At 43.3% G+C, this 27333-nt stretch overlaps 1 protein-coding gene across 3 annotated transcripts in view; it reads right to left on the bottom strand.

The window, feature by feature from the left end:
* The window catches only part of NSUN2 (NOP2/Sun RNA methyltransferase 2), a 152983-nt gene that overhangs the window by 39380 nt on the left and 86270 nt on the right, over nt 1-27333 (bottom strand). For all 3 annotated transcript variants that reach the window (XM_056520921.1, XM_056520922.1, XM_056520923.1), the window contains exons 3-9: nt 21869-22026; nt 21656-21760; nt 16240-16345; nt 14761-14832; nt 14595-14679; nt 11321-11513; nt 8449-8523 (exon numbers count right to left, since the gene is read on the bottom strand). In XM_056520921.1, the coding sequence (XP_056376896.1) occupies nt 8449-8523; nt 11321-11513; nt 14595-14679; nt 14761-14832; nt 16240-16345; nt 21656-21760; nt 21869-22026 (794 nt within the window). The remainder of the gene's footprint in view (nt 1-8448; nt 8524-11320; nt 11514-14594; nt 14680-14760; nt 14833-16239; nt 16346-21655; nt 21761-21868; nt 22027-27333) is intronic.

A 27333-nucleotide genomic window follows, 5' to 3' on the forward strand; every position in this document is an offset into this window, starting at 1 on the left:
AATGCAGAAATGGGTGGGTGCGGTGTACCCCAAAGAAGGCTACGAGAAAGATTTTACATTGAGTACAAATAAAAAAAAAATCAGCTTTTCTCAGTTGCTCTTCATTGGGGGACATCTATACCGATGATATATACCAAAGCAGTCCTATAGGGTGGGAAGAACAACCAACAGCGAAAGGGGAATGAGTCCAGAGATCAAACCCATTCGCCCGTAAGGTGTGCTGACGAGAACCCAGGCCAGAGATAACCGAGGCCCAGAAAAAGAGCTCTCGGAAGATCCCCTGTCCATGGAGAACCAGACAGAGGGCTAGCCCGGCTGGAAAACAAATGGAAAAGGGCACAAAAAGAGAACCCTAGCTAGAGTCAACCGATTGAAGAGAACATGGCAGAATAACGCCAGGGAGAGCAGCGTACACCTGAGCAGAAGGCGAGCATACAAGGCGGAGACCAGAAAACCACTGGAAAAAGGCAGAAACCAGTTGGTGCAGAAGATCGGTGATCGATCTGCAGACCCAAAACCCTCATGCAGGGGGCCGCAACGAGCCCCCGGAAAGTGAAACAGCTGGACAGGCGTAATCCAGATGACCAGAACGCCCTTCATCTCGAGAAAAGATGGACCCCGAAGGAGGAGACGGAAGGTAATAACGACTAAAAAAAAATAAATAAATAAATAAAAGGAGCGGAATGCCCAGAAAAGGAGGTATCCCGGAACACCGGAGCAACAGATATGGGAACTGGAGGTTCCTGAGTCACCTGGAAGACAGACACTAAAGAATAAATGTTTAAGAAAGGAGCGGAAGACCCTGAAAAGGAGCATCCCTGAACACCGGGGCAGCCGAAATGGGAACCAGAGTTTCCTGGAAGACTTACAGTGGAAGGGTAAGTAAACCCAACAACCACGAAACGCTCCAGGTGACAAACATCCGTGCCGAAACCAGAAAAAGTGCAGTACAGAAAGACCGCCCCATAAATGGATCGCGGAGAAGTCTGGGTAGGACTGCTACACATGCCCGAGACCTCAACCGTCACTAAGGCCCAAGGAACCAGGAGGACCGACCTAGTAAAATAGCAATAGTGTCCAAGACAAGAAGACCAACCGGTTTTGGACCCAGCAGTCCAAGCGGACCAGAAAGCTCCAAAAAACAACCGTCAGGATGGGAACAGAGAGGGAAACGAAAGGAGAACCTGGCTGAAACTCCCAGGCTCTGGCCAGGAAGGTTACTCCAGAAGACTGCGGTGTCAATGTAGCACAATTGACACAGTCAAGGGAAGAAGGAACACACTTTAGGGAGATTGTGCTGAGGGGGGAGGAGAGCAATGGCAGGACCCAAACAACAGACGGTGGCAAGACCAGCCATCACCAAGTCATACCTGATTGCATAAACCCCTCCAACAGAGGAGAGTGCCAAGGCTGCATGAGCAGCAGTAGATAACCAAAAAACAGAAAGAGAGCCAGGCTGCAATAGTGGGCAGAAAGCACACAGGCATAGAAAGCAAAAGGCTCTTTTGAATGCTCCCAGTGAAAAACAAGGGCCCAGCCAGAAATCCCACCTATAAAGCAGGGAGAGATGGCTCCAACACGGAAGTAGAAAGCGACCAGCAAAAAAGTCCCCCTAGTGGAGGGGAAAAGCAGTCGTCGAGATGAAACTCCGGCACCGACCATGCCAAGCCCCCTGATCCCCATACCCCCGTGGAAGGGTGATTGACAAAGTGCGCCAGGTACTGTAGGAGCAACAGAAGAGCGCCAACGAAGCTAGTCTGTGAGTAAGGAAGGTGGGCTCCACACATGCAGAGGTACGATAGTATACGTAGGGACACAGACATGGATTCCTTCCGATAGTAGTGAGGTACCAAAATAGCAGATCCAAAAGAAACCGCAGATATCCAAAAGTCCGGCAGTATGGAAGACAGGCTCAGCACCCAACGGTGTGTCAAAACCAAGCCTCTAGTGGACCAATGTGGAACTGTTAGAAAGGGGAACATAGTACTGCTGCTGTAGGTGTGAAAGTCCATGGAACTTGCAGGAAACGCGCACACACCCCATCTCCTAAGGGTGCTACACACCAGGACTGCTGTCGCAGACGCAAGAGATGAAGAAAGCATGTGGGGCAGGAAACACGCAGACAGTCTGACAACAGGTATAACGGGTCCAATGAGAGGTCCAAAAGGACCCACAGAGAGACCCTCCTGTTGGAACCTCACATGCGGACACAGGCTTATGACCTATGACCGCACCGATTCCCGCATAAAGAACCACACACTGAAAGTGGGTCATCAGCCTTCAGACGTGAAAATGGCAGACATGAAGAGAGGGACCTTGTAAAGTAGGGAACCCTGCAAACTAGTACGCTGTGCATTTTATAGGGCCCATGGAGCAACATGGAGAGACTCACATGGGATTACGCCTTAGCAGTAGGTTACTGGAACTTCCATCCACGGTGTGGAAAGTGTATGGTTGTTGAACTGGCGTAGTAGTAAGCCATGCGGACAACTATCTGACCGACTGGCATAGGATTCGTGAATGCAGAGGATCACTCCATCAGACCCTCCCACAGTAAGTGGGGCACCAGAGTGTGGCCGATCTAACGGGCATCCTGGCAGAGTAGGAGACCCAGCACACGAAAAGCTGGAAGCAGTCCCGAGTACCTGCAGGGACCCCCATCTGGATTGCTCACACCAGCAGTGAGATACGGGAAACCTAGCAATGCCCGCGGCAGCCCTGAGATGGGAGACAGACTGCGGCGGAAACCATGCAGACAACAGTCTGGCAGACAAGTACACCTCCAGGTGCTAGTGAAAAGAGGAAGACAGATAGGCGATCAATGAGCCCCTCTGTCGCATGTGGGAGGAAGGGGAGGCCATGGATAGAAACCCGCTCCCCTGGGAGATCGGGGAGGATGAGGAGCCATTGATTGTATCCCCTTCACCGCATATAGGGTCCCTAGGACACGCCGGGGCATGACTTTGTATACCTTGTAGCACAATGGGGCACCAGAACTCCAGTCACAGGTACATCAGCCACGTGATGTGTGAAAGGCGGTGTAGGAAAACATGCACACAACTGTCTGGCTAACTGGTACGGGTCCATAGTAGACAACGGGTCACTCCACCGGAAACCTTGCACTAGCAGTGGGGTACCGGAATGATAGCCACAGACGCGGCAACTGCGAGATGAGTGACAAGCAAGACTACTTTCCGGCATATCGATATGACATCTGACCCATGCCGGGACACTGCCACAGTGAGGATCCGGAGCACTAGCCGCAGATGCAGCAGCCTGTAGAGGAGGGGACCACATTGTATGACACAAACAAGAACACCCCCTCGGTGGGTGGCTGGTGGACCTGACAGAGGAGGAACCTCAAGAGTCCTTAGTGTCCACCAGGACACAAAAGCCCTTGCACACGGTATGGCAATCAGTAGTAGGGAGGAATAGGCATTGAAGAAATCCCCGGCAGTTACCAAGGGATTGTGAGAACCCTGCAGAAAACAGGGGCACCAGAGGTATATTGCAACTGACGCAATGTAATTCATCTATAGCAGGTCACTTACAGAGTGACTGAAGCAATAAAAGTGGCCCAAGACAGTCCCTAGGAAAAGGACCCTGTAGAATAAAAAAAAAAATAAAAATAGGCTGCATAGTGACTGATTGCCACAAGGGGGAGCTCATAATGGGGGGCATACTCACCTCAGGTAATTGGGGCATACTCACCCCTTGACGAGCAGGGGCAGTGGGGGACCTGGACCCAGGATACAACCTCCAGGCACTGGCCGTTGGCGAGAAGGGGTTGACGGCCCATACTCTTATGTTCCATGCCCCTTTGTCGCATATGGGGGAACAGGTAGCACCATGTTCCTGAACCCTCACCCGAAAAAGGGAAATAAAAGGGAGATAAAAGAAAGAAAAAAAAAACTAACTAAACAGTCCTTACAAAAAAATTATAAAAAAGACCAGGACTGGGGAGCAACCAGACCTGTGTTTTGCCTCCTACTGACACTAGCTAAAACTGATTACCTCACTTCCAGTGGGCGGGTATATCCTGCCAGGGTGGAGCTGACTTTTTTTTCCTAGTGTCAGTGCCTCCTAGAGGCAAGAGCATATACCAATTAGTATAGGTGTCCCCCAATGAAGAGTGACCAAATGACAGTGTGTGTGTGTGTGTGTGTGTGTGTGTGTGTGTGTGTGTGTGTGTGTGTGTGTGTGTGAGGGTATTTATTAGGGCTGCAACTAACAATTATTTCTAAAACCAATTAGTTAGCTGATTATTGGTACGACTAATCAGATAAAACCCCAAAACAGGTTTATGGAGCCAGGGAAGGGTTAACAGGAGGGCAAAGGGAAGTGGGGACTGTATTGTGAAGAGTTAATGTGGAAAAGAGAGCAGACAGCAGTTAAGAGGGTAAGAACAAAAGGAATGAAACTAAAGGGTTTACAGGTAGAAAAGAGGGGACAGCACCTGAAAGGTTAATCTTGCAGCCTCACTGCAGGGTAGAAGGAGCAGCTCACAAACCTTAGTGATGGCTGTCCTCCCTGCACCAGGAAGATCAGTCAGTTTCTGGGCTCCCGCGATGGCAGGAACGGAAGCGACAAGGAGGTGGCACCAGCTACTGGGTAGCACTCCAGGCCACGGTCTTAGTGCTGCAGGAAGGCTGCAGATGTCGCAGGCAAGCATCTTCAAAAAGGCACCAGAAAGTAAGGGAAAATGGAGGGGGACACGAAGGGGCAGACAGAGGCTAAAAGGCCAGGAAAATAGCAAGAGTAGTAGAAATACTGTGTTGCTAGACCACGCCCCTAACAACTGATGCCACACCTCTTAACCGATTAATCAATTATTGAAATCATTGACAATGATTTCCATCATCGGATTTAAAAGATAATATCAACTAATTGCTGCAGGCCTATAATTTATCATTGGTTTTGCCCTGTTTTTGTGGTGTTGATTTGTCATATGTTTTGTCTTAGTTGCTGTTTAGAGACTTTTCATTGCGACTTTTGCATAAGAAGTTTTTTTTTTTTTTTTTTAAGTTGTCTGCTATATCAGTCTTTTAACCTATAAAGCCCTTCCTCTATATAGGCTCCAATGTTAAATACATGCAATGGAGGTTTTCCTAAAACATAATAATGTTCACCTATAACTGTGCAAACGCACAAAAAAAAAAAAACTCCACACAAAGTAAGATGTAGAATTAATTCAATAGATCTTGATTTAGTATACAAAAAAGCATTTAAAAACACACGAGGGATCACACAAAGAATGGAGAAAAAAATAAAATAATATATTATAATAATATAAATATATATTATATATATACACACACACACACACACACACACACACATACATATATACATAAATATATATATATATATATATATATATATATATATATATATACACACACACATACATACACACACACACACACACACACACACACACACACACACACACACACACACACACAGGGATACTGTGATGAAAATCCTGATATAGTAATTAACTGTATGTCTGTTCAAATTTGGAGCTACAGAGTAGAAAATTAGTCAGAGAAAGCATAAAGGTGCTATAGTATGATATTGGTGTATGTTCATTTAAGGGTCAAAACAGCTCCCAAGATACAGTACAAAAAAAGACTAAAAAGGTTTAAGTAAAGGTAAAGTGCTATAGTACAACCAGGCAAGAGGTTTGCTAGTTTGGAAACGTAACCTAGGAAAAATAAGTAGAAGAAAGCGTAGCTGCAGATTCATACAGTGATCAGGACTCACCCCAGTTCCACACCAGACCTCTGACGCGTTTCGCCAGGAGAGGCTTTATCCAGAAGTCCTACTCTGGTAGCTCCAAATTTGAACAGACATACAGTCGATTACTATATCAGGACTTTCATCACAGTATCCGTGTGTGTGTGTGTGTGTGTGTGTGTGTGTGTGTGTGTGTGTGTGTGTGTGTGTGTGTGTGTATATTATATATATATATATATATATATATATATATATATATATATATATATTTATTTATTTTTTTTTTTTTTTTTTTCCCTCCATTCTTTGTGTGATCCCTCATGTGTGTTTTTAAATGCTTTTTTGAATATATCTTAGTCTTGTCAACTTCAGTGGTCATGAATTTTTAGCAATTTGTCTCAAATCTACACCAGCCCAGACCTGTCTTACAAAAAATGGCTGTGGACAGCATTTGCAGGAAATCCCACATTTTGGCACTAACGGGTAAAAACTAAAAAAGTCGCAAAGGGGGAACCATACATAGTGGTATACTAAAGTGTAATTTCAAGATAATGGGTAATAACCACAAATTTATCACATGCCATGCGACCCTTTAATAAAATTTGCCCCACGTACACATTGCCACCACACAAATTAAAAAGGTGTAGAAAAAGTTGTTCACCTAAACTGCCCTTGATAAATCCCCCAATTACCCACTCTTCTGATTGCATATACTGTTTGATGCTATTCCCTAGAACAGCATTGATCAGTGTTCTCGCCGCTCCATTGCTCCAGCCTGCCATGGCTGACTGGAGCATTGATCGGATGGCAAGGAGGCCAACATGGGCCCTCCCGCCATCCTCTCAGCTGATCAGGACACCGCGATTTCACAATGGTGGTCCCAATCAGCCAGTTTTATTTTTATTTTATATATTTTAAAAGCTGTGATCAGCTTTTATTTAGCCTCTAAAGCGTTAATTACCAGGCATCACCCGGTCTGTGGCTTATGCCGGACATCATCGCTATGATGGGCGCTCCTCAGCGCGCGTCATAGAAGGGGATAGGGCACAGGGCGTACATGTACACCCTGTGTCATTAAAGGGGTTCAAGCAAATAACCCACAAAAAAGCTGCATTTCTCTTGGAGGCTGGGGGCATTTCTCCAGGAGCATGATGAGCTCTTTTTCTTCTCCTTCTCCCCTGTCATGAGGACTGCACAAACATTCTTACATTTGCAAAGCTTTGTGCCTAAAGTGCATGATCTATATAACTCTAATGCAGCCACGAGAAACCTATATGGTGCAAGTACACAAAAAAATTCATCTATTTTGTGTAAAAAAATAATAATTTTAAATCTACATTTGCACAGCTTTATGCCTAAAACAGCCAAATAAGTTCATAAAATTACCAGAGAGAAACCATTTGCATATAAATAATTATTGAGCACCTAGTCTTGCTTGTCAGAGTGCATGAAAGCTTATTTTCTGAAAAGACTGCAAGCTGTCTCACACTGGTGAAAGCTGGCTGATACACTGCACTAAGGCACAGCAGGGAGCAGAGCAGAGAACCACCACAACTCCCCCCCCCCCCCACCACCACCACCACCACCACCACACTCAAAAGTGGTCCACCTAGTTGCTGGACCAAAAAAGAACTTGGTTACCAAGGTTTGTTTGCAAAATTAAAGACAGAGACCCCTGTGTCTTTTTTTTTTTTTTTTTTTTTAACTAATTTTTCACATCATTAGCAATCAAATTTTTTTAATTACATATTAGGAAATTTTAAAACCGTATTAAATGAAAAAAAAATTGTTTCTAATGACAGTAACACTTTAAGGCTATAATATCTCTGAAAGAGCTGAGTATTTCAGAGTAATCAGTGTGTCTCGGCATCCCATTGCCTGTATCATGCTTCCCCTGGTTTGAGCAGCATAAAAAAAAAGATGAGGAGTTCCCTATAAAAAGTTATGCGAGGAGAGCCAACTAACCTTCTGCTTTGTTTTGTCACATTAACCCTTCAGAGTGGTGCCAAGCAGATTTTAGTGTTCTCCCTGTTATTGAGTCCCTTAGAGCCCTGTTCATGTTGCAGTTATCTATCATCTCCATTTCAGAGGGCAGAACAAGAGGAACAAAAGCTGGCTTGTCTGCCAGATGCACACACACACACAGGTTCTCTATCCCTTACTTCTCTGACCAATCACACCACAGCATCTAGTCCTTACTGCTATGCCATGACACAATGCTTCTGAAAACGTATTGAACCAAACAGGCTGGCAGTGTGCTGGAGGATGATATCCAGCACACTACTATAGATAACACGTGAGGTAAAAGAGTTACTGGCTTTGCAAGGTGCTATGTGAGCAGAAAAGATAGATACACCATCGGCACAGCAAGGAAAAGGTTACACTAAGCAATGAACTGCTGCTTAGAGTGAAGCCTTGATATATCTTTCAGGGACAGTGCAGATCCTTGCAAGTTGCAGATTCACAGTATAGGATTTCCTATACTTTACCATTCCATCCCATAGCAATAGCCAACACCTTCTGTGTTCTATCTTTGTTACTAAAGATGGACTTAATCTAAAAGGCAGTGAACAACAGAGTGCAGAGTCCTTGTTTTGGTAAATTCAATGATTTACAAATGTTAGAGATCACATTGGTCATCTCAGGTGAGCGACTAGAATCAGTGATTATTTAGGACAGTAACCAGAGACCATTAAAAGGGAACCTTACCCATGAAGTTGCAAACTATTTAATGTAGTCCATTTCTTCCAAACATCAATGTTCTTCCTCATAGTCCCATCACCACTGTAACAGAAAGAGCGCATCAAAGTCAGAACATGACGGACTCTGCAGGGGAACCATTCACTGGTTATACAGTAGCACTCAAAAGAACATTACACAAAGAAACTAAATACTTTTTATAAAAATGAAATTAAACAACTAGAGACTGTTTGCAGAATGTTTCCAGCCTACAGTTAAACCTAATGCACAAGGATGAATTATGGTGGCAGCCTTGTGTATAATTAAGATTGAATACATACATTACAGGCCTTGCACAGCTTGAGAATGAGCAACAAGACAATAGCAGCTGCAATGAAATAAGCCAATAGTGTGCTTAACATCAGAAAGCCGATGCATTACTGAGACTCTTTTCCATTGCACAAGAAATGTCTCCAAGCCCAATATGTCATTATCAGAAAAAAGGAAGACTGCCTACTGTTACAAGTACTTCGGATTAACAAGAAATATTCTAACCTTTAATCACCTTTTAAAGAGGTCATAACTTAAAACAGAATGGATGCACTGTATCTTATAGATATTATTAGGAAAGACATGATAGCCAACTTTCTTTTCATAAAATGTATATGTCTCATGTTTGATAGCAAATCAGAGCTGGATAAACATTGGGATAGTTTACAATACCAAACTAAACTATGAATAATATAAAGCATATTGCAGACTAATTGGTCAGTTCTATGAACTTGACTTATGGAACATCACCCTAACTGCAATGTGACATCATGCCGCTTCAGAAAAAAACTGCCAATTTTTAAACCAGACGGGGAGGTTTCAGAATTGTCAACTCAGATGCACAGCATGAATCAATAGCCAGAAATGCATTTTTGTTGTACAGGCAAATTAAATTGCCAATTTTTTATATGGACTGGCAATTGGGTAAAATAATTTGCTCCCCCCCCTCATTGTTAAAAATCAGGGTATTATGGTAGAAGGGATTGTCTCAACAGAGACATGGACACAGAGCTGATCCCCTGCAGGCAAATGGACAGGAGTTGTCTTTGGACCTACCATGTGCCAGATGGGACAGCATTGGTGTCTTGTCTGCATGCTACACATATGCAATATCAGCAGAAATAAATGATATCCATACCAAAAGGCACACGTTTAGTAATATCGCAGCTCTTAAAAAGCCCTTGTTTTCAATACTCATTTTATTGATATGCATTAAAAGGGGATAAATAGCACACGTTAAAAATAATACCCTTGACACCTATCGTGACCCCTATAGCCTTGAAGGAATTAAATAATTATGATGTTAATATACAGGTGAGTGAAACCATGAATAGATATAATTTCTTAAATGTACAGATGGTCCCTTAGGATCTCTCACATCCAATGATAGGCAACCATCACTGTAGACATTTCTTCCAGACACAGATGAAGAAAATTATAATCACTCAGTACCAGCTCGGGGTATAGGGATCACATTAACACACCACGTGAAAAAATATGAAAAAGCAACATTACAGTTTAGAGTTCCGACGCGTTTCCCCCCATAATGTAGGGGTTTCTCAAGGAACACTTAAGGTAAAACGTCCCTAGATAAGGACTGATGTCAGGGAGCAAAGCTGTTTATGGATGCAGCTGTAGCACACCCCCATAGATTGACATCCCAAGTATTCGCTCAATGGCGTCCGATGAACGCCTAGATAAAGTGACGGCGCACCCGTGCATCTATGGGGGTGTGCTACAGCTGCATCCATGAACAGCTTTGCTCCCTGACATCAGTCCTTAGCTAGGGACGTTTTACCTTAAGTGTTCCTTGAGAAACCCCTACATTATGGGGGGAAACGCGTCGGAACTCTAAACTGTAATGTTGCCTCTTCATATTTTTTCACGTGGTGTGTTAATGTGATCCCTATAACCCGAGCTGGTACTGAGTGATTATCATTTTCTTCATCTGTGTCTGGTAGAAATGTCTACCGTGATGGTTGCCTATCATTGGATGTGAGAGATCCTAAGGGACCATCTGTACATTTAAGAAATTATATCTATTCATGGTTTCACTCACCTGTATATTATCATTATTATTATTATTTAAATTCCTTCAGGGCTATAGGGGGTCACGATAGGTGTCAAGGGTATTATTTTTCACGTGTGCTATTTATCCCCTTTTAATGCATATCAATAAAATTTTGGTTTTATGAGTATTGAAAACAAGGGCTTTTTAAGAGCTGCGATATTAATGCTACACATATGCCATAAATGATTATGGCTAGAATACCCATTTAATGCATAAAAGAAACCTCAGGTAAATGTTAGTTATTCATTAAAGAGCCTTCATAACTCCTAGTTCCTAAGGGACTTTTCCAATAGTTCACTATGGGGGAGTGGGGGCTGGGAAAGTGACACGCCTCCTCTATGGGAGTGCCAGAGATAGCGCTGTCTGTTGTGCTCCCACAGAATGCATGAAGGGGTGTGTTTGTGTTGGGCTTTGTTCTGGAGATCACGGGGGCTGCCAGAGGTCGGACCCCCTGCATTTAGACACCAATTCCCTAGCCTGTGTATAGGGAATATGTTGTAACATGCTAGAGTACCCCTTTAACTTCTTATCAGTGCTTTTATCTTAGCAGAAGGTATTTAATCCTGAGGGTAGAGAACCAAAATGCCAGATACAGTGTGGGCAATCCTCCTGAGCACTCTCTGAGGAGGGCAAGGCAGAAGCCAAAGTAAGACCTACACGAGAAGCAGCCAGAGAGAGACCTGCAAGTGGGGCCTTGCATTGTTTACTGGAGATACTATCATGCATGACCCTTTCAATAATATTAGCAAATCAGAAGGAAAAAAAATAAGATAGAAATACCTGCATGGCACATCACACAGTATTCGGTCATAAAACAAAACTTCTCGGACGCCATTGTTTTCAACCAAGAGACGGGGAATGCTAGAGGCATCATGATTTACAACCATGACACAAGGACTATTGAGACGCTTAGCCTGATGAACTAACAGGTAACACCGCTTGTTGTCCACATCATTGGCAATGACAAATCCCTCTAAAAGGAGAAGACAGACAGTTGTACTTTAACATATGAACAGATGTACAATTATAGATTATACCTCTTCAGAAAAAGAGGTTAACAAAAACTACTGATATAACAGATAATATTTTATATATATTTGTAATATACATTGATTAAAAAATGTGACAGCAGGAAGTGAAGGCAAAATAAGCGGGGCTCTGTGCAGGCTTTTGGCTTGTCAATCCTCCTGAGGTGTGAGCTGGGGGCATGTCAGAGTCTCAGCGCACACAGCTCCACTCGTCCTCGGCACGCGCACACAGCCCCGCTCGTCCTCGGCACGCGCAAACAGCCCCGCTCGTACACCCCACTTCCTGTATTTGGACTCCACACAGACAACAGGTGTGGGGACAAAAATATATACATTCTTTAACCAATTTATATTACAAATATACATAAAAAAAAGTTAACGAAAACTTTTTTTTATATAATTTAGATAACGACAGGTACACTTTAACGTAAACATACCCAAGCTGCCCTAGCAGCACCTTTATGGATTAAATGAAAAATATTTCTCTATCTTTATGATCAATTTACGATCAAAGCACCAATACATTGGAAAAAATTTTGATTCCAATGTCAATATGAGCAAAATAACTTTCCCTACACACCATTTAGTTACTGACTGTTTTCTCTGAAACAGCATACACAAGCAGAAGGCTTTCACCCATAAATTGGAAGGCAGCAAGCTCTCCAGCTCAGGAACGACAAAAGACCCTGGACTTAAAATGTGCAACCAGAAATTGTGTCCTACCTGTATTTTCTGAACACTTAACAGATTTTTCTCTCATTGTGCGAGCTGCATGTGATACTAGAGCTATGTAGGCTCACACACACACACTAAAAGGCAGAGGAACTGCAGCAGCATCCCATTCTGCTATAACAAATAAACCATACACCTTATATTGTATAGGTACCCATTGTGCTGCAAAAACAGCTCTGACATGACATAAAAAGTGTACTGTAGTATCTGGATTAGACTTTTCTAGCACATCCCAGGAACCAGGAAACCTACTAAACACCCTAAACTCTTCGAAGTGTTCCTCAAATCCTTCATGAGCAATTTTGCAGTGCGGAAGGGTGAATTATTTTATTGATCGAGACCACTGCTATTAAGTAATATCATTGACAAGAAAGAGTGAGCTTTGTCTGTAACAATGATTAGGTAGGTGGTACATGTCAAAGTAACAACCACATAATGCAAGGATGTAAGGCATCAGAGCAGAATATTGCCCAGTGCACTGTTTCCCAACAAGTGTGCCTCCAGCTGTTGCAAAACTACATCCCCCAACATGCTATGCTGGGAGATGTAGTTTTACAACAGCTGGAGGCACACTTGTCTTCTTCCCACCCTGGTGCTATCTCTTCACCAAATAAGCAATGCACACTCCTGGCTATCCACATGATGTCAGGTGATTCATCAGACCAGGCTCCAATTGTTCAGGATTGATGCTCACACGCCCATTGTAGGAAATTTAAAGGGGTACTCCGGTGAAATGTTTTTCTTTTATTTTTTTTAAATCAACTGGTGCCAGAAAGTTAAACAGATTTGTAAATTACTTTTATTTAAAAAAAAAAATCTTAATCCTTCCTGTACTTATTAGCTGCTGAATACTACAGTGGAAATTATTTTCCGTTTGAAATACAGAGCTGTCTGCTGACATCATGAGCACAGTGCTCTCTGCTGACATCTCTGTCCATTTTAGGAACTGTCCAGAGTAAAAGGAAATCCCCATAGCAAACATATGCTGTTCTGGACAGTTCCTAAAATGGACAGAGATGTCAGCAGAGAGCACTGTGCTCATGATGTCAGCAGACAGCACTGTGTTTCAAAAAGAAAATAATTTCCGCTGTACTATTCAGCAGCTAATAAGTACAGGAAGGATTAAGATTTTTTTAATAGAAGTAATTTACAAATCTGTTTAATTTTCTGGCACCAGTTGATTTAAAAAAAAATAAAAAAAAGTTTTTCACAGGAGTACCACTTTAACCTCTGTCTGGCCTGTGGCTATATTGCAAGCTATGATACATTAGGATTCCAGCAATTTGTACTATAGTAGCTCTTCTGTGAGATCATAGGCAGAAATGATTATTTCTGCAGTTGTCCAACCTTGTGCCATGTTTGGTAGATACAAACTGGTAACTCCCCAAAAAACCTGATCTTTTTGAGATACTTTGAGGCATGATAATTTGGTCTTTGTCAAAGTCGCTCAGATCCTTATGCCCAATATTCTTGCTTCGAAAAACATCAACAACTGTCTGCTTACTATAAGCCTAACACAGCAGATGACATGAGATCAATGTTACACACGTCATCTTTAAAAGGGGTATGCCAGGAAAAAAAAAAAATAATTGGTATATCAACTGGCTCCAGAAAGTTAAACAAATTTTAAATTACTTCTATTAAAAAAATCTTACTTCTTCCCATAATTATCAGCTGCTGAAGTTGAGTTGTTCTTTTCTGTCTGGCAACAGTGCTCTCTGCTGACATCTCTGCTTGTCTCAGGAACTGCACAGAGTAGAAGAGGTTTGCTATGGGGATTTGCTTTTACTCTGGACAGTTCCCGAGACAGGTGTCATCAGAGAGCACTTAGAAAAGAACAACTCAACTTCAGCAGCTCATAAGTACTGAAAGGATTAAGTTTTTTTAATATAAGTAATTTACAAATCTGTTTAACTTTCTGGAGCCAGTTGATATATTAATAATATATTCATATTAATATATTTTTCCTGGATAGCCCCTTTAAGTGATTTTAATATTATGGCTGATCTGTGTAGGATATTTTTTTTTTTTGAGCCCAGCTGTCCTTATAACTGTGTTAAATTGCACAAATTGATAATACAGTCCCCTTTACATTCAATATGATAAATTACCTGGAAAGATATTTTTTAACAACCCATACATTGTATTATAGTGATAGAATGGACATATATTTGACTCGGTAACACTTTTTAGAAACAACATCTTAAGAGTGAAAATATAACAACATTCAGAATTCAAGATACAGTAAAGATAAGGTTAGGGGGCGTCATAAGGAGTGATTATGGTAGGCATACCGGGGAATGGAATGTCCATGTCGGCGTGCAACATCTCAATAAGCTGCTTTGTTTTAGATCCTGGAGCCGCACACATATCCAAGATCTAGGTATAAAAAGCAATCACTAAGATCAAGACTGAAAAAGTTACAACAATTTGCCTGAATATTCCCTTCTAGCATCTCACCTTATGATGTGGCTGGACATTCAGAAGAACAGGAGGAATCATACTGACTGCCTCTTGACGACTTATGTTCCCCTAAAAAATAAGACGTAACATGGAGATTATCCTTTCAGAAAAGGACGACAATCTAAATATTTAAAGGGTACCTTTCATCAAAAAAACTTTTGATATATTATAGATTAATGTATGCAGAATAACTTTCATATAGCATGTTATTAAAAAATATGCTTCTTTCTATTTAATTTTCCACTTTGAAAAAATGACCACAAGGAGTCTCCCTACCAGTCCTCCTTTATAGATTTCAGACTCATGCTGGAGTCATAAATCTCAGACTGCAGCCGGGAAACAGAAACTCCCTGGCAGGGAGCAGTGCTGAGTTTGTCTGTGTCCTGGCTGCAGTCTGAGATTTAGGACTCCAGCATGAGTCTGAAATCTATAAAAAAGGACTGGTAGGGAGACCCCTAGTGGTCATTTTTTCAAAATGGAAAATTAAATAGAAAGAAGGATATTTTTTAATAACATGCTATTGGAAAGTTATTCTGCATACATTAATCTATAATAAATCAAAAGTTTTTTTTGATGAAAGGTACCATTTAAATGGAACTTGTCACATTTAAAATGCCATCTATCCTACTGTGATATGTTAAAATGGAGAAGCGGAGCAGATTGATATTGGAGTTTTATAGTGAAAAGCTTCCGTATAACTTGTCATAAATTCATGTAAATATCTGCGCATTCTGGACTAACCAGTCAAACTCAGAGGTGGTCCTACTCAGTGACTCATCTAAAAACGAAGGTAAGCGCTCCATAGTGTAATTCACATTTAAATAGATAAAATATAGGGGAAATGCATAAAGGCTGCTCACCCTGAAAGGTTGTGTAACGTCATACACAATGGTAAACACACAATAGTAAAGTGGAATCATCTGCTGCCCTCCAGCTGGAGTAGAATTGTAGAAAGGGTAGGCTTCTGCAGAAACAGCCAGCTCAACGTGGCACTTATGAAACTCAGGTACGCACAGCAAGGAAAAATGAACACAGCTTTAATAGCAGGATGCAACGCGTTTCGCTGCGCGCATGCGCAGCGAAACACGTTGCATCCTGCTATTAAAGCTGTGTTCATTTATCCTTCCTTTGCGTACCTGAGTTTCATAAGTGCCACGTTGAGCTGGCTGTTTCTGCAGAAGCCTACCCTTTCTACAATCCTAATCAGTGACTGACAGCTCTTTGTGTGTCAGCGTGCCTATAAACTGTAAATGGATAGGTGTGTGTATAATATATATATATATATATATATATATATATATATATATATATATATATATATATATATATATAAAATTGCATATTAGTAAATACTGAATATCAGTTGAAAATTGTTTGCAATTCAAACAATAAAAAGACTGTGCTGCAGATATGAAGAAAAGCACACATGATAAACCACTGTAAAAGGACTTTATTCGTTTTCTGAAAATATCTTACCGACTCTGTCTCGCTGATGAGGAACTGATGAAATTTCTCCAGTTCAGGGGACTTGCGAATTATCTTTCTGCTCAGGTTTGTATGCCAGGCGAGCTCATCAGGGTACCTATAGGGAGGGTAAACAAGGACTTTAGTATTTATCTACTTCACGCCTTGTGGGAATTGTAGGATCACAATTATACTAGTGTACCCTCAAACACTACACCAATATGTAACTTTAGAGGCTTTTGTAGTGAATTCATTAACAGTCTGCAGTTTTATCACTTTACAGAAGACACACATGCATTTTACAATTTGTTTTCAGCATGGACAGCACATGTGTCAGGAAAAGGGTGGTCGGGTTGAAAAATAAGGCATTTATCCTGAATGGCATTCTTTTCAAAAATACTAGCATAAAATGGATGTATAAATATAGGTGAGCAGTAGGGATAGACAGATTTTTTTTTAGAGCAGATACCGATACCCTGTGAACCCTGGTAACTTATACCGATATCCTGTGCATTTTAATTCCCCTCCCCGGGCGCTTTATATCAATGAACTGCAGCCGCTTTCGTAGGGCAAGAGACCGCCGCCGCCGCCACCCGCTTCTCTCCCCCTGCCTGTCCTTGGGTCCAGAGTCCCACCACCGCCGCTGCCCGCGTCTCCAACCACCACCGCCGCTGTCCTGAGTCCAACCCAGCCGCTTTGCACAATGAAGATGGAGAAGCTGCTGATTGTGTTCAGCCCCAGCCGCCCCTCTGCAGCCCTGCCCAGACCCTGCACTCTGCTGCCGGAGCATGCTGTACCCGGACACCGGAGGAGTGCTGCCCCCAGTCACCAGCCTGGCCTTCACCATGAACAGACTCACCGGCCTGGGGATATAATTACCTGTTCCCAGGGTCCGCGCTACTTCTGGCTCCAGTGGTGTCCTGCGCTGTTGCTATACGCTGCGCAATGACGAGTGACGTCCTCAACGCAACGTCCCCGTCAGTGGCCCGGCACTCAGTGACAGCTCAGGACGCCGTCGGAGCCAGAAGTAGCGCAGACCCCGGGAACAGGCAATTATAAAACCGGGGATGGGGGAGGCAATGGGGCAGCGGTGGTCTCTTGCCAGAGGGGAGGCAATCAGGTAATTGCTGATACCGATAACTTAGAAAATCGTGAATATCGGCCAAACCAATAATCGGTCGATCCCTAGTGAGCAGTCATCAACTCAAGGGCAGTATCTTCTCCCCCTCCTGACAGGTAATACATCTGACCATACAGAAGACAGAATCCTTCGCCCTAAAGCAATCTCCCTGGACTCTCCATAAACATTTATTCACATTCATACATGTACATTAGGGGTACTCCAGTGAAAAACATTTTTTTTTTTTTTTTTTTTTTTTTAATCAACTGCCAGAAAGTTAATACAGGTTTGTAAATTACTTCTATTTAAAAATCTTAATCCTTCCAGTACATACCAACTGCTGTATGCTCCACAGGAAGTTATTTTCTTTTTAAAATTTCTTCTCTATCTGACCACAGTGCTCTCTGCTGACACCTCTGTCCATGTCAGGAACTATCCAGAGCAGGATAGGTTTGCTATGAGGATTTACTCCTGCTCTGGACAGAGGTGTCAGCAGAGAGCAATGTGGTCAGACAAAAAGGAAATTTAAAAAGAAAGCTTCCTGTGGAGCATACAGCAGCTGATGAGTACTGGAAGGATTAAGATTTTTAAATAGATGTAATTTACAAATCTGTTTAATGTTCAGGCACCAGTGGATTTAAAAAAAAAAAATTTCACCCGAGTACTCCTTTAATATATGAAAACCAACATGCCCTCTCTCTCTCTCTTCTAATAGTCACCTAGGGAACAGGCAGACCATAACTATACACTGTAGAATACACCAAGTAATCCTACCTTAGGCTATAACTGTATGAGATGCAGCGTCTGGCACTACTGTGTGTGAACAAGCACTCAGTGGAAGAATGCAGGTGTTGCTACTGGCCGTCACAGGTGCAGAATCAGGTGGTGCCACGAGTATAGAGATACAGGCAATTGTAATGGAAAAGCAAAGACGACTCGGCAACTCACCATTTCATGCAGAAATCAATCCAAAAGGATAGGGTATAAGATGTAAGATCGCCGGGGTCCCGCTGCTGTGGACCCCCCGGATCTCGGCTGCTTCACCCACCCGTACGGCTTCCACCTCACACCGGCAACGCTGGAGGCTTCGGATGCCGACCACAATGGCGGACGAGCGTGACGTCACGCCCCGCCCCCTCAATGCAAGTCTATGGGAAGGGGCGTGACGGACCTCCCATAGCCTTGCATTGAGGGGGCGGGGCGTGACGTCACACGGGGCAGAGTCGTGACGTCACGCTCGTCCGCTATTGTGGTCGGGATCCGAAGCCTCCGGCATTGCCGGTGTGAGGTGGAAGCCGTACAGGTGGGTGCAGCAGCAGAGATCCCGGGGGTCCCCAGCAGCGGGACCCGGCGACCTGACATCTTATCCCCTATCCTTTGGATAGGGGATAAGATGTCTAAGAGTGCGGAGTACCCCTTTAAGTTTTTGCATTTTCATTTTTTCCTCATCACCTTCTAAAATCATAACGCTCTCAATTTTGCACATAAAATTCCATATTATGGCTTATTTTTTGCGCCACCAATTCTACTTTGCAGTGACAGTCATTGTGCAACAAAATTTGAGAAAAATTTCATTTCGTAACTTTTGGGGGCTTCCGTTTCTACGCAGTGCATTTTTCGGTAAAAATTACACCTTATCTTTATTCTGTAGGTCCATATGATTAAAATGATACCCTACGTGGTTTGATTTTGTCGTACTTCTGACAAAAAATCATAACTACAAGCAGGAAAATTTATATGTTTAAAATTGTCATCTTCTGACCCCTATAACTTATTTTTCCACGTATGGGCCAGTATGAGGGCAAATTTTTTGCGCCGTATTCTGAAGTTTTTATCGGTACCATTTTTGCATTGATAGGACTTATTGATCACCTTTTATTCATTTTTTTTATGATATAAAAAGTGACCAAAAATACGCTATTTTGGACTTTGGAATTTTTTGGCACGTACGCCATTGACCGTGCGGTTTAATTAACTATATATTTTAATAGTTTGGACATTTACACACGCGGCGATACCAGATGTGTTTATTTTTATTTACACAGTTTTTTTTTATGGGAAAAGGGGGGGTGATTCAAACTTTTATTAGGGAAGGAGTTAAATGACCTTTATTAACTTTTTTTTGCAGTGCTATAGCTCCCATAGGGGGCTATAACACTGCACACACTGATCTTTTACCCTGATCCCTGCAAAGCCATAGCTATGCATGGAGCAGCATAATAGGGGGTTGATTGCTCAAACCTGTAGCTCAGGCTTGGAGCAATCAAACGCCGATCAGAAGCGACGGAGCAAGGTAAGGGGACCTGCGCTCGCGTCCTAGCTGAGCAGGACATCGCGATTTTATCGAGATCCGCCCGACTGAGCTGCCGTGAAGCTTCTACTTTTGTTTTCGAAGGGTTAATAGCCCAGGGTCCCAGCTATCAATAGCAGCCGGGACCAGCCCGGTGTGATGCGGGGTCACAGCGTGACCCCATTTTAAACACCGGGACAAGGGCGTATAGGTACGCCCTGCGTCCTTAAGAGGTTAGAAAATGATGAGGAAGAAAATATAAACGGGGATCAGGAAAGAGCAAATATATTAAACAAATTCTTCTCCACTGTATTCATAGCAGGAAAATGAAATGCTGGGTGAAATACAGCGAGATAAGGTAAACTCCCCAGTATAGGTCACCTGTCTAACCCAGGAAGAAGTACAGTGCTGCCTACCAAAATAGACAAATCACCAGGTCCAGAAGGTATTCACCCACGTGTTCTTATTAAGTAATGTAATAGACAGACCCGTATTTTTAATATTCAGGGACTCTATAGTAACAGGGACTGTTCCCCAGGACTGGAGCATAGCAATTGTGGTGGCAATATTTCAAAAGGGGTCAAAAAGGTGACCCCGGGAATTATAGACCTGTTAGTTTAACCTCAGTGGTATGTAAATTGTTTGAGGCTTTTCTAAGAGATACTATTTTGGAATATCTTAAAAAAAAATAAATGTATGACTAGTGCTGGGCGGCATGGCCAAAAATTTTACAGTATTTTTCTAAGTTATGGCAGTTCCACGATATTTGACAGCATCCCCCCCCCCGCTAGGGAAGTAATCATATGTGACCCGTGGGCGCTGCTCACCCAGTCCTCCTGTGGGCCGCGTGCGCTTTAAATGATCGAGTTGTGTGCCATGGCGCTGGAAATGATTAATAAAGGACATCTGTATTGATTAATTTTACATATTCCTGTGCCCGGGCTGCAAAAATAAACATAATAAATCGAGATGAGCCAACTTACAGTGATTCGATTTGTCACAAACTTCTCGGCTCGGCGGTTGCTGACTTTAGCCTGTATAAATGAGTTCAGCTTTCAGGTGCTCCGGTGTGCTGGAAAAGGTCGATACACTCCTAAGAGACTCTCTCCTAGAACTGTATCCACCTTTTCCAGCCCACCAGAGCACCTGAAAGCTGAACTCATTTATGCAGGCTAAAGTAAGCAACTGCTGAGCTGAGAAGTTTGTGACGAATCGAATTACTGTAAGTTCGCTCATCTCTAAAAATAAACTGACTCACCTTCCTATGTTCCCCCGTTGCTCCGGTATCGGCCTCACTGTTCTCCATGCTGCTTCCTGGGAACAGGAATGTCACAGAGCAGTCAGCGTATCACGGGCCGCAGCGATGTCCAGCCTCGGTCGGTGATAGGCTGAGCGCAGTCATGTAAGGACTCGGCCGGCTCCTTACATGACATGATAGGCTGAGTGCACTGTCGTGTAAGGAGCCTCCTCCTTCATTCCACTTGATGGAGAAGGCAACAATTTCCTGAACTAAATTATTCCTCGTGAATTCCTCAGTGTGAACGCACACGAAGGTAGGTGAGGGGACCTCCGTCTGATCGGATCGCCGCGGCAGCGCTGCGGGCGATCCAATCATCCATTTTACTGACCGCAATGCTGCAGATGCTGTGATCTGTATTGATCACGACATTTGAGGGGTTAATGGTGGACATCCGCGAGATCGCGCATGTCTGCCATTACCGGCGGGTCCCTTGCGGCTATCAGCAGCCGGGACCTGCCACCCATGACCCGAGCATGTATACGTATAGGACATAAATGTACGTCCTGGTGCGTTAAGTACCAGCTCACCAGGACGTACATCAGCTGGCTGTGTCTGACAAAAGCCATTATTTTTATGGGGAGAGGTACCAATAGACAGACCCCAACTGAATGCACATACTAGAGAGAAGTAAAAAAACAAAACAAAATAAAAAGCCTTATTGCTGATTATTTTATTCTTTCTTTAGATCTAAAATAAATAAAATGCAAAGATGTCTTACCAGTGAAGTGGTTGGGGAGCTTCTATCTTCTGGCCATCTACCTCTATATTCTGTAGCTCTTTAAAGTATTTCTCTTTTAGACAATGAAGGATTTCTCTGGCATGGCTATCAAGAAATGGCAAATACATTTAATAAACTAAAAATAAAATGTTATTTAAGCATTATTAAATCATGTTATAGCTATGTTCTAATGCATTGTGGAGCTACAAGTACCTTTTGTATCCAGTGATTCTTATAGTGGATGGAAGAGGCTCCCGCATTGCAGACATAAACTGCTCCCATTCCCCCTCCGGAACAATCTTCAGCTCCTGGTAGTACTGCTCAAAAAGTTGGTTTTCTTTGATAATTTCAGCATAGCCGCTTTCCCAAGCCTTGTAGACAGACAAAATCTATGTTATGGACTAAACACAATGGCACAAGTAAGGACAACACATGGAATGACCTATATACTGAAGATACAAAGGGTAAAAAGGTGTTCAGAGTAACTGAAAAGGATGGAAGTCATTTAGGATTTTTTTTGTAATAGGATTAAAGCTTTAGCATAAATAAACCTTTAGTGATATTGTGGTTTTCACTTTTAACTCCCCAACATGTGTTTTAGGAAAAGTGCAATACATTTGAAAATAAATCCCCACAATAAATCCCTCTACTGAACAATTTCTGCCCCTAAACAAGATCCTAAATGACGGCATCATGCACCTGATCAAGAATGTCTTGGCAGGGTTAAGATGTGTCAGGCATGATGTCAAAGATGTTTGGGACATTCTAAATACTATAACTACAACTTCTACGGTCATATTCAAACTCACTATATCTAAGAGATAACCTTTTTGTTTTGGGAAAAAAAGTTTAAAAAAAATAAAAAAATAAATAAATGATGTGTCAGGCAGCTATACCAATACCACCAATTTCCCATTAAAGGGGTACTCTACTGCTCAGCATTTGGAACAATCTGTTCCGAACGTTGGAGCTGGAAGCTTGTGACGTCACAGCCCCGCCCCCTCAATGAAAGTCTATGGGAGGGGGCGTGACGAATGTCACGCCCCCTCCCATAGACTTACATTGAGGGGGCGGGGCATGACATCATGATGGGGTGGGGCTATGACGTCACAAGCTCCCGGCGCCGGCTCCAGCGTCAGGAACAGTTTATTCCAAATGCTGAGCAGCAGAGTACCCCTTTAAACTATCAGTATTTCTAGCTTTCTCTGAATTAAATGGAACCTGCCAGTAATGAGGGCAAGGACCTCAATGGTGATATTTTCTGAAACACTACTCATACCAGAGGCAGCAAGTGATTAGGGAGGTAAATAAATGGCTGAAGAACTGGTGTAGGAAGGAAGGGTTTGGGTTCATGGAGAACTGGGCCGACTTTTGTCAGTTCCAGGCTCTACAGTATGAATGGTCTGCACTAGAATAGGGAGGGTGGAACTGTGCTTGGGGATAAGAGGGTGGAGAAGTGGCAAGCAGGGTTGAGATGTGTTTAAACTAGGGCAATTTTACTGGTAGAGGTTAAGACAGTGTAGATCATCACAGAACCCCTCCGCCCCAGGCCATCCTGCCCAGAGTGCTATATCTAGATTGTAACCTATACCCTACACAGATTAAGGCTTGATTCTGGCTAAATAGTAATCTCCCAACTACTGTGAGAGCATCCAAGCACTCCGAATACTGCATAAAGCTGGAGCAAAGGGTATTCATCCCAATATGACATTTTTGTCACTAGGTTTTTCTCGTCGATCCCCAAGTTTTATTTGACAAGGTCCCTGATGTCCGCACATGTAAAGGGATGTGTGTTGTACACAGCTTTCACAACTATTCTTACTAAAGCAGAGACAGCAGCCGACCAACAAGGACAAGACCGAGCTTTCACATAAGGACCAGGATAGGAGGCGGAATAAACTGCTTGTGGCTCTGTCCTAAGTTTAACCTGTTGGGGACGAAGGGCGTATGCATACGCCCTTGCGTCCTGGTACTTAAGGACGAAGGGCGTATCCATACGCCCGTGGGAATTTCGTCCCCCGCCGCGCGCCAGGCAGGGACCGGGCCGGGGTGACTGCTGATATCTATCAGCAGGCACCCTGTGCAAATGCCCAGGGGGGTCATTAGACCCCCTCCATGTCGGCGATCGTAGCAAATCGCAAGTGAATTCACACTTGCGATTTGCGCCGATTCCGGGTCATTACGGGTCTATGGTGACCCGGAATAGGAGGGGGATAGCAGGTGTCTAAGACACCCACGATCCCCCTAAAGCGATAGGAGTGAGGTGGCAGGGTTGCCACCCCTCATATACCTGCTATTGGTGGTCTAGACGCGACCACCAATAGCAGATCTGGGGCGGAGGGGTTTACTTTCGTTTTCCCCGTCCTGCCCTCCCACAATAGGTGGGGCAGAACGGGGAAAACGAAGAGGAGCGGCGCCGGAGTCCACTTACCCCTCCGGAGGCAGCGGAGCGACGGGGATCGGCGGCGGCGACGGAGATCTGCGGCGGCGTGCGGCAGAAGAGGACGGCTCCCGGATGCGACGGAAGCCGGTGAGTAGTTGCCTAGCAACATCTAGAGGGCTACAGTCTGAGACCACTATAGTGGTCTCTAGACTGTAGCCCTCCAGATGTTGCAAAACTACAACTCCCAGCATGCCCAGACAGCTGTTTGCTGTGTGGGCATGCTGGAATTTGTAGTTTTGCAACAGCTGGAGGTCTGTAGTTTAGAGACCACTGCACAGTGATCTCTATACTGCCCTCTAGATCTTGCAAAACTACAACTCCTAGCATGACCACACAGCTGTTTGCTGTCTGGGCATGCTGGGAGTTGTAGTTTTGCAACATCTGGAGGTCCACAGTTTGGAGATCACTGTTCAGTGGTCTCTAAATTGTAGCACTCCAGATGTTGCAAAACTACAAATTCCAGCATGCCCACACAGAAAACAGCTGTCTCGGCATGCTGGGAGTTGTAGTTGCGTACCTCCAGCTGTTGCATAACTACATCTCCCAGCATGCCCTTCTGTGATCAGACATGCTGGGAATTGTAGTTTTGCAACAGCTGGAGGCACACTGGTTGGAAAATACTGAGTTAGGTAACAGAACCCAATCAGTATTTTCCAACCAGTCTGCCTCCAGCTGTTTCAAAACTACAACTCCCAGCATGTACTGACAGACCGTGCATGCTGGGAGCTGTAGTTTTGCAACAGCTGGAGGCTCACTGGTTGGAAAATACTGAGTTAAGTAACAGAACCTAACTGAAGGTTTTCCAACCAGTGTGCCCCCAGCTGTTGCAAAACTACAACTCCCAGCATGTACTGACAGACCGTGCATGCTGGGAGTTGTAGTTTTGAAACAGCTGGAGGTTTGCCCCCCCCCCATGTAAACGCACAGGGTACATTCACATGGGTGGGTTTACAGCAAGTTTCCTGCTTCAAGTATGAGCTGCGGCAAATTTTTCGCCGCAGCGCAAATTCCTAGCGGGAAACTCACCGTAACCCGCCAGTGTGAATGTACCCTAAAAACACTATACTAACACCTAATAAAGAGTAAAACACAACATATACACCCCCTTACACTGTCCCCCCCCCCCCCCAATAAAAAGGAAAAACGTATTGTACAGCAGTGTTTCCAAAACGGAGCCTCCAGCTGTTGCAAAACAACAACTCCCAGCATTTCCGGACAGCCACTGACTGTCCAGGCATGCTGGGAGTTTAGCAACAGCTGGAGGCACCCTGTTTGGGAATCACTGGCGTAGAATACCCCTATGTCCACCCCTATGCAATCCCTAATTTAGTCCTCAAATGCGCATGGCGCTCTCTCACTTTGGAGCGCTGTCATATTTCAAGGAAACAGTTTAGGGCATCTCCGTACTCGGGAGAAATTACACTACAAATTTTGGGGGGCTTTTTCTCCTTTTACCCCTTATGAAAAGGAAAAGTTGGGGTCTACACCAGCCTGTTAGTGTAAAAAAAAAAAAATTTTTACACTAACATGCTGGTGTTGCCCTTTACTTTTTATTTTCACAAGAGGTAAAAGGAAAAAAAGACCCCCAAAATTTGTAACGCAATTTCTCCTGAGCACGGAAATACCCCATATGTGGGCATAAAATGCTCTGCAGACGCACTATGTACATTTGATGCCTAAATTGGTGATTTTCACAGGGGTGGCTGATTTTACAGCGGTTCTGACATAAATGCAAAAAAATAAATACCCACATGTGACCCCATTTTGGAAACTACACCCCTCACGGAATGTAATAAGGGGTACAGTGAGCATTTACGCCCCACAGGTGTCTGACAGATTTTTGGGACAGTGGTACGTGAAAATGAAAAATGTAATTTTTTTGTTTGCACAGCCCACTGTTCCAAAGATCTGTCAAACGCCAGTGGGGTGTAAATGATCACTGTACCCCTTATTACATTCTGTGAGGGGTGTAGTTTCCAAAATGGGGTCACATGTGGGGGGGTACACTGTTCTGGCACCACGGGGGGCTTTGTAAATGCACATGGCCCCCGACTTCCATTCCAAACAAATTATCTCTCTAAAAGCTCAATGGCGCTCCTTCTCATCTGAGCGTTATAGTTCGCTTGCAGTGCACTTGACATCCAAACATGGGGTATTTCCATACTCAGAAGAAATGGGATTACAAATTTTGGGGGGCATTTTCTCCTATTACCCTTTGTAAAAAAGTAAAATTTGGGGAAAAACCAGCATTTTAGTGGAAAAATATTTTTTTTTCATTTACACATCCGACTTTAACAAAAAGTTGTCAAACACCTGTGGGGTGTTAAGGCTCACCGTACCCCTTATTACGTTCCTTGAGGGGTGTCGTTTCCATAATAGTGTGCAATGTGGGGTTTTTTGCTGTTCTGGCACCATAGGGGCTTCCTAAATGGGACATGCCCCCCAAAAACCATTTCAGAAAAACTCACTCTCCTAAATCCCATTGTTGCTCCTTCGCTTCTGAGCCCTCTAGTGCACCCGCCGAACACTTGACATACACATATGAGGTATTTCCTTACTCGAGAGAAATTGGGTTACAAATTTTGAGAGGATTTTTTTCCTTTTACCCCTTGTAAAAATTCAAAAATTGGGTCTACAAAAACATGCCAGTGTAAAAAATGAAGATTTTGAATTTTCTCCTTCACTTTGCTGCTATTCCTGTGAAACACCTAAAGGGTTAAAACGCTGACTGAATGTCATTTTGAATACTTTGAGGGGTGCAGTTTCTATAATGGGGTCATTTATCAGGTATTTCTAACCAGAAGACCCTTCAAATCCACTTCAAACCTGAACTGGTCCCTGAAAAATTTTGATTTTGAAAATTTTGCGAAAAATTGGAAAATTGTTGCTGAACTTTGAAGCCCTCTGATGTCTTCCAAAAGTAAAAACTCATCAATTTTATGATGCAAACATAAAGTAGACATATTGTATATGTGAATCAATATATAATTTATTTGGAATATCCATATTCCTTATAAGCAGAGAGCTTCAAAGTTAGAAAAATGCAAAATTTTCAAATTTTTCATGAAATTTTTGAATTTTTCACCAAGAAAGGATGCAAGTATCGCCGAAAATTTACCACTAACATAAAGTAGAATATGTCACGAAAAAACAATCTCGGAATCAAATTTATAAGTAAAAGGATCCCAGAGTTATTAATGCTTAAAGTGACAGTGGTCAGATTTGCAAAAAATGC

This window comes from Hyla sarda, chromosome 5 (genome assembly GCF_029499605.1).
Source record: "Hyla sarda isolate aHylSar1 chromosome 5, aHylSar1.hap1, whole genome shotgun sequence".
Lineage (NCBI taxonomy): Eukaryota > Metazoa > Chordata > Amphibia > Anura > Hylidae > Hyla > Hyla sarda.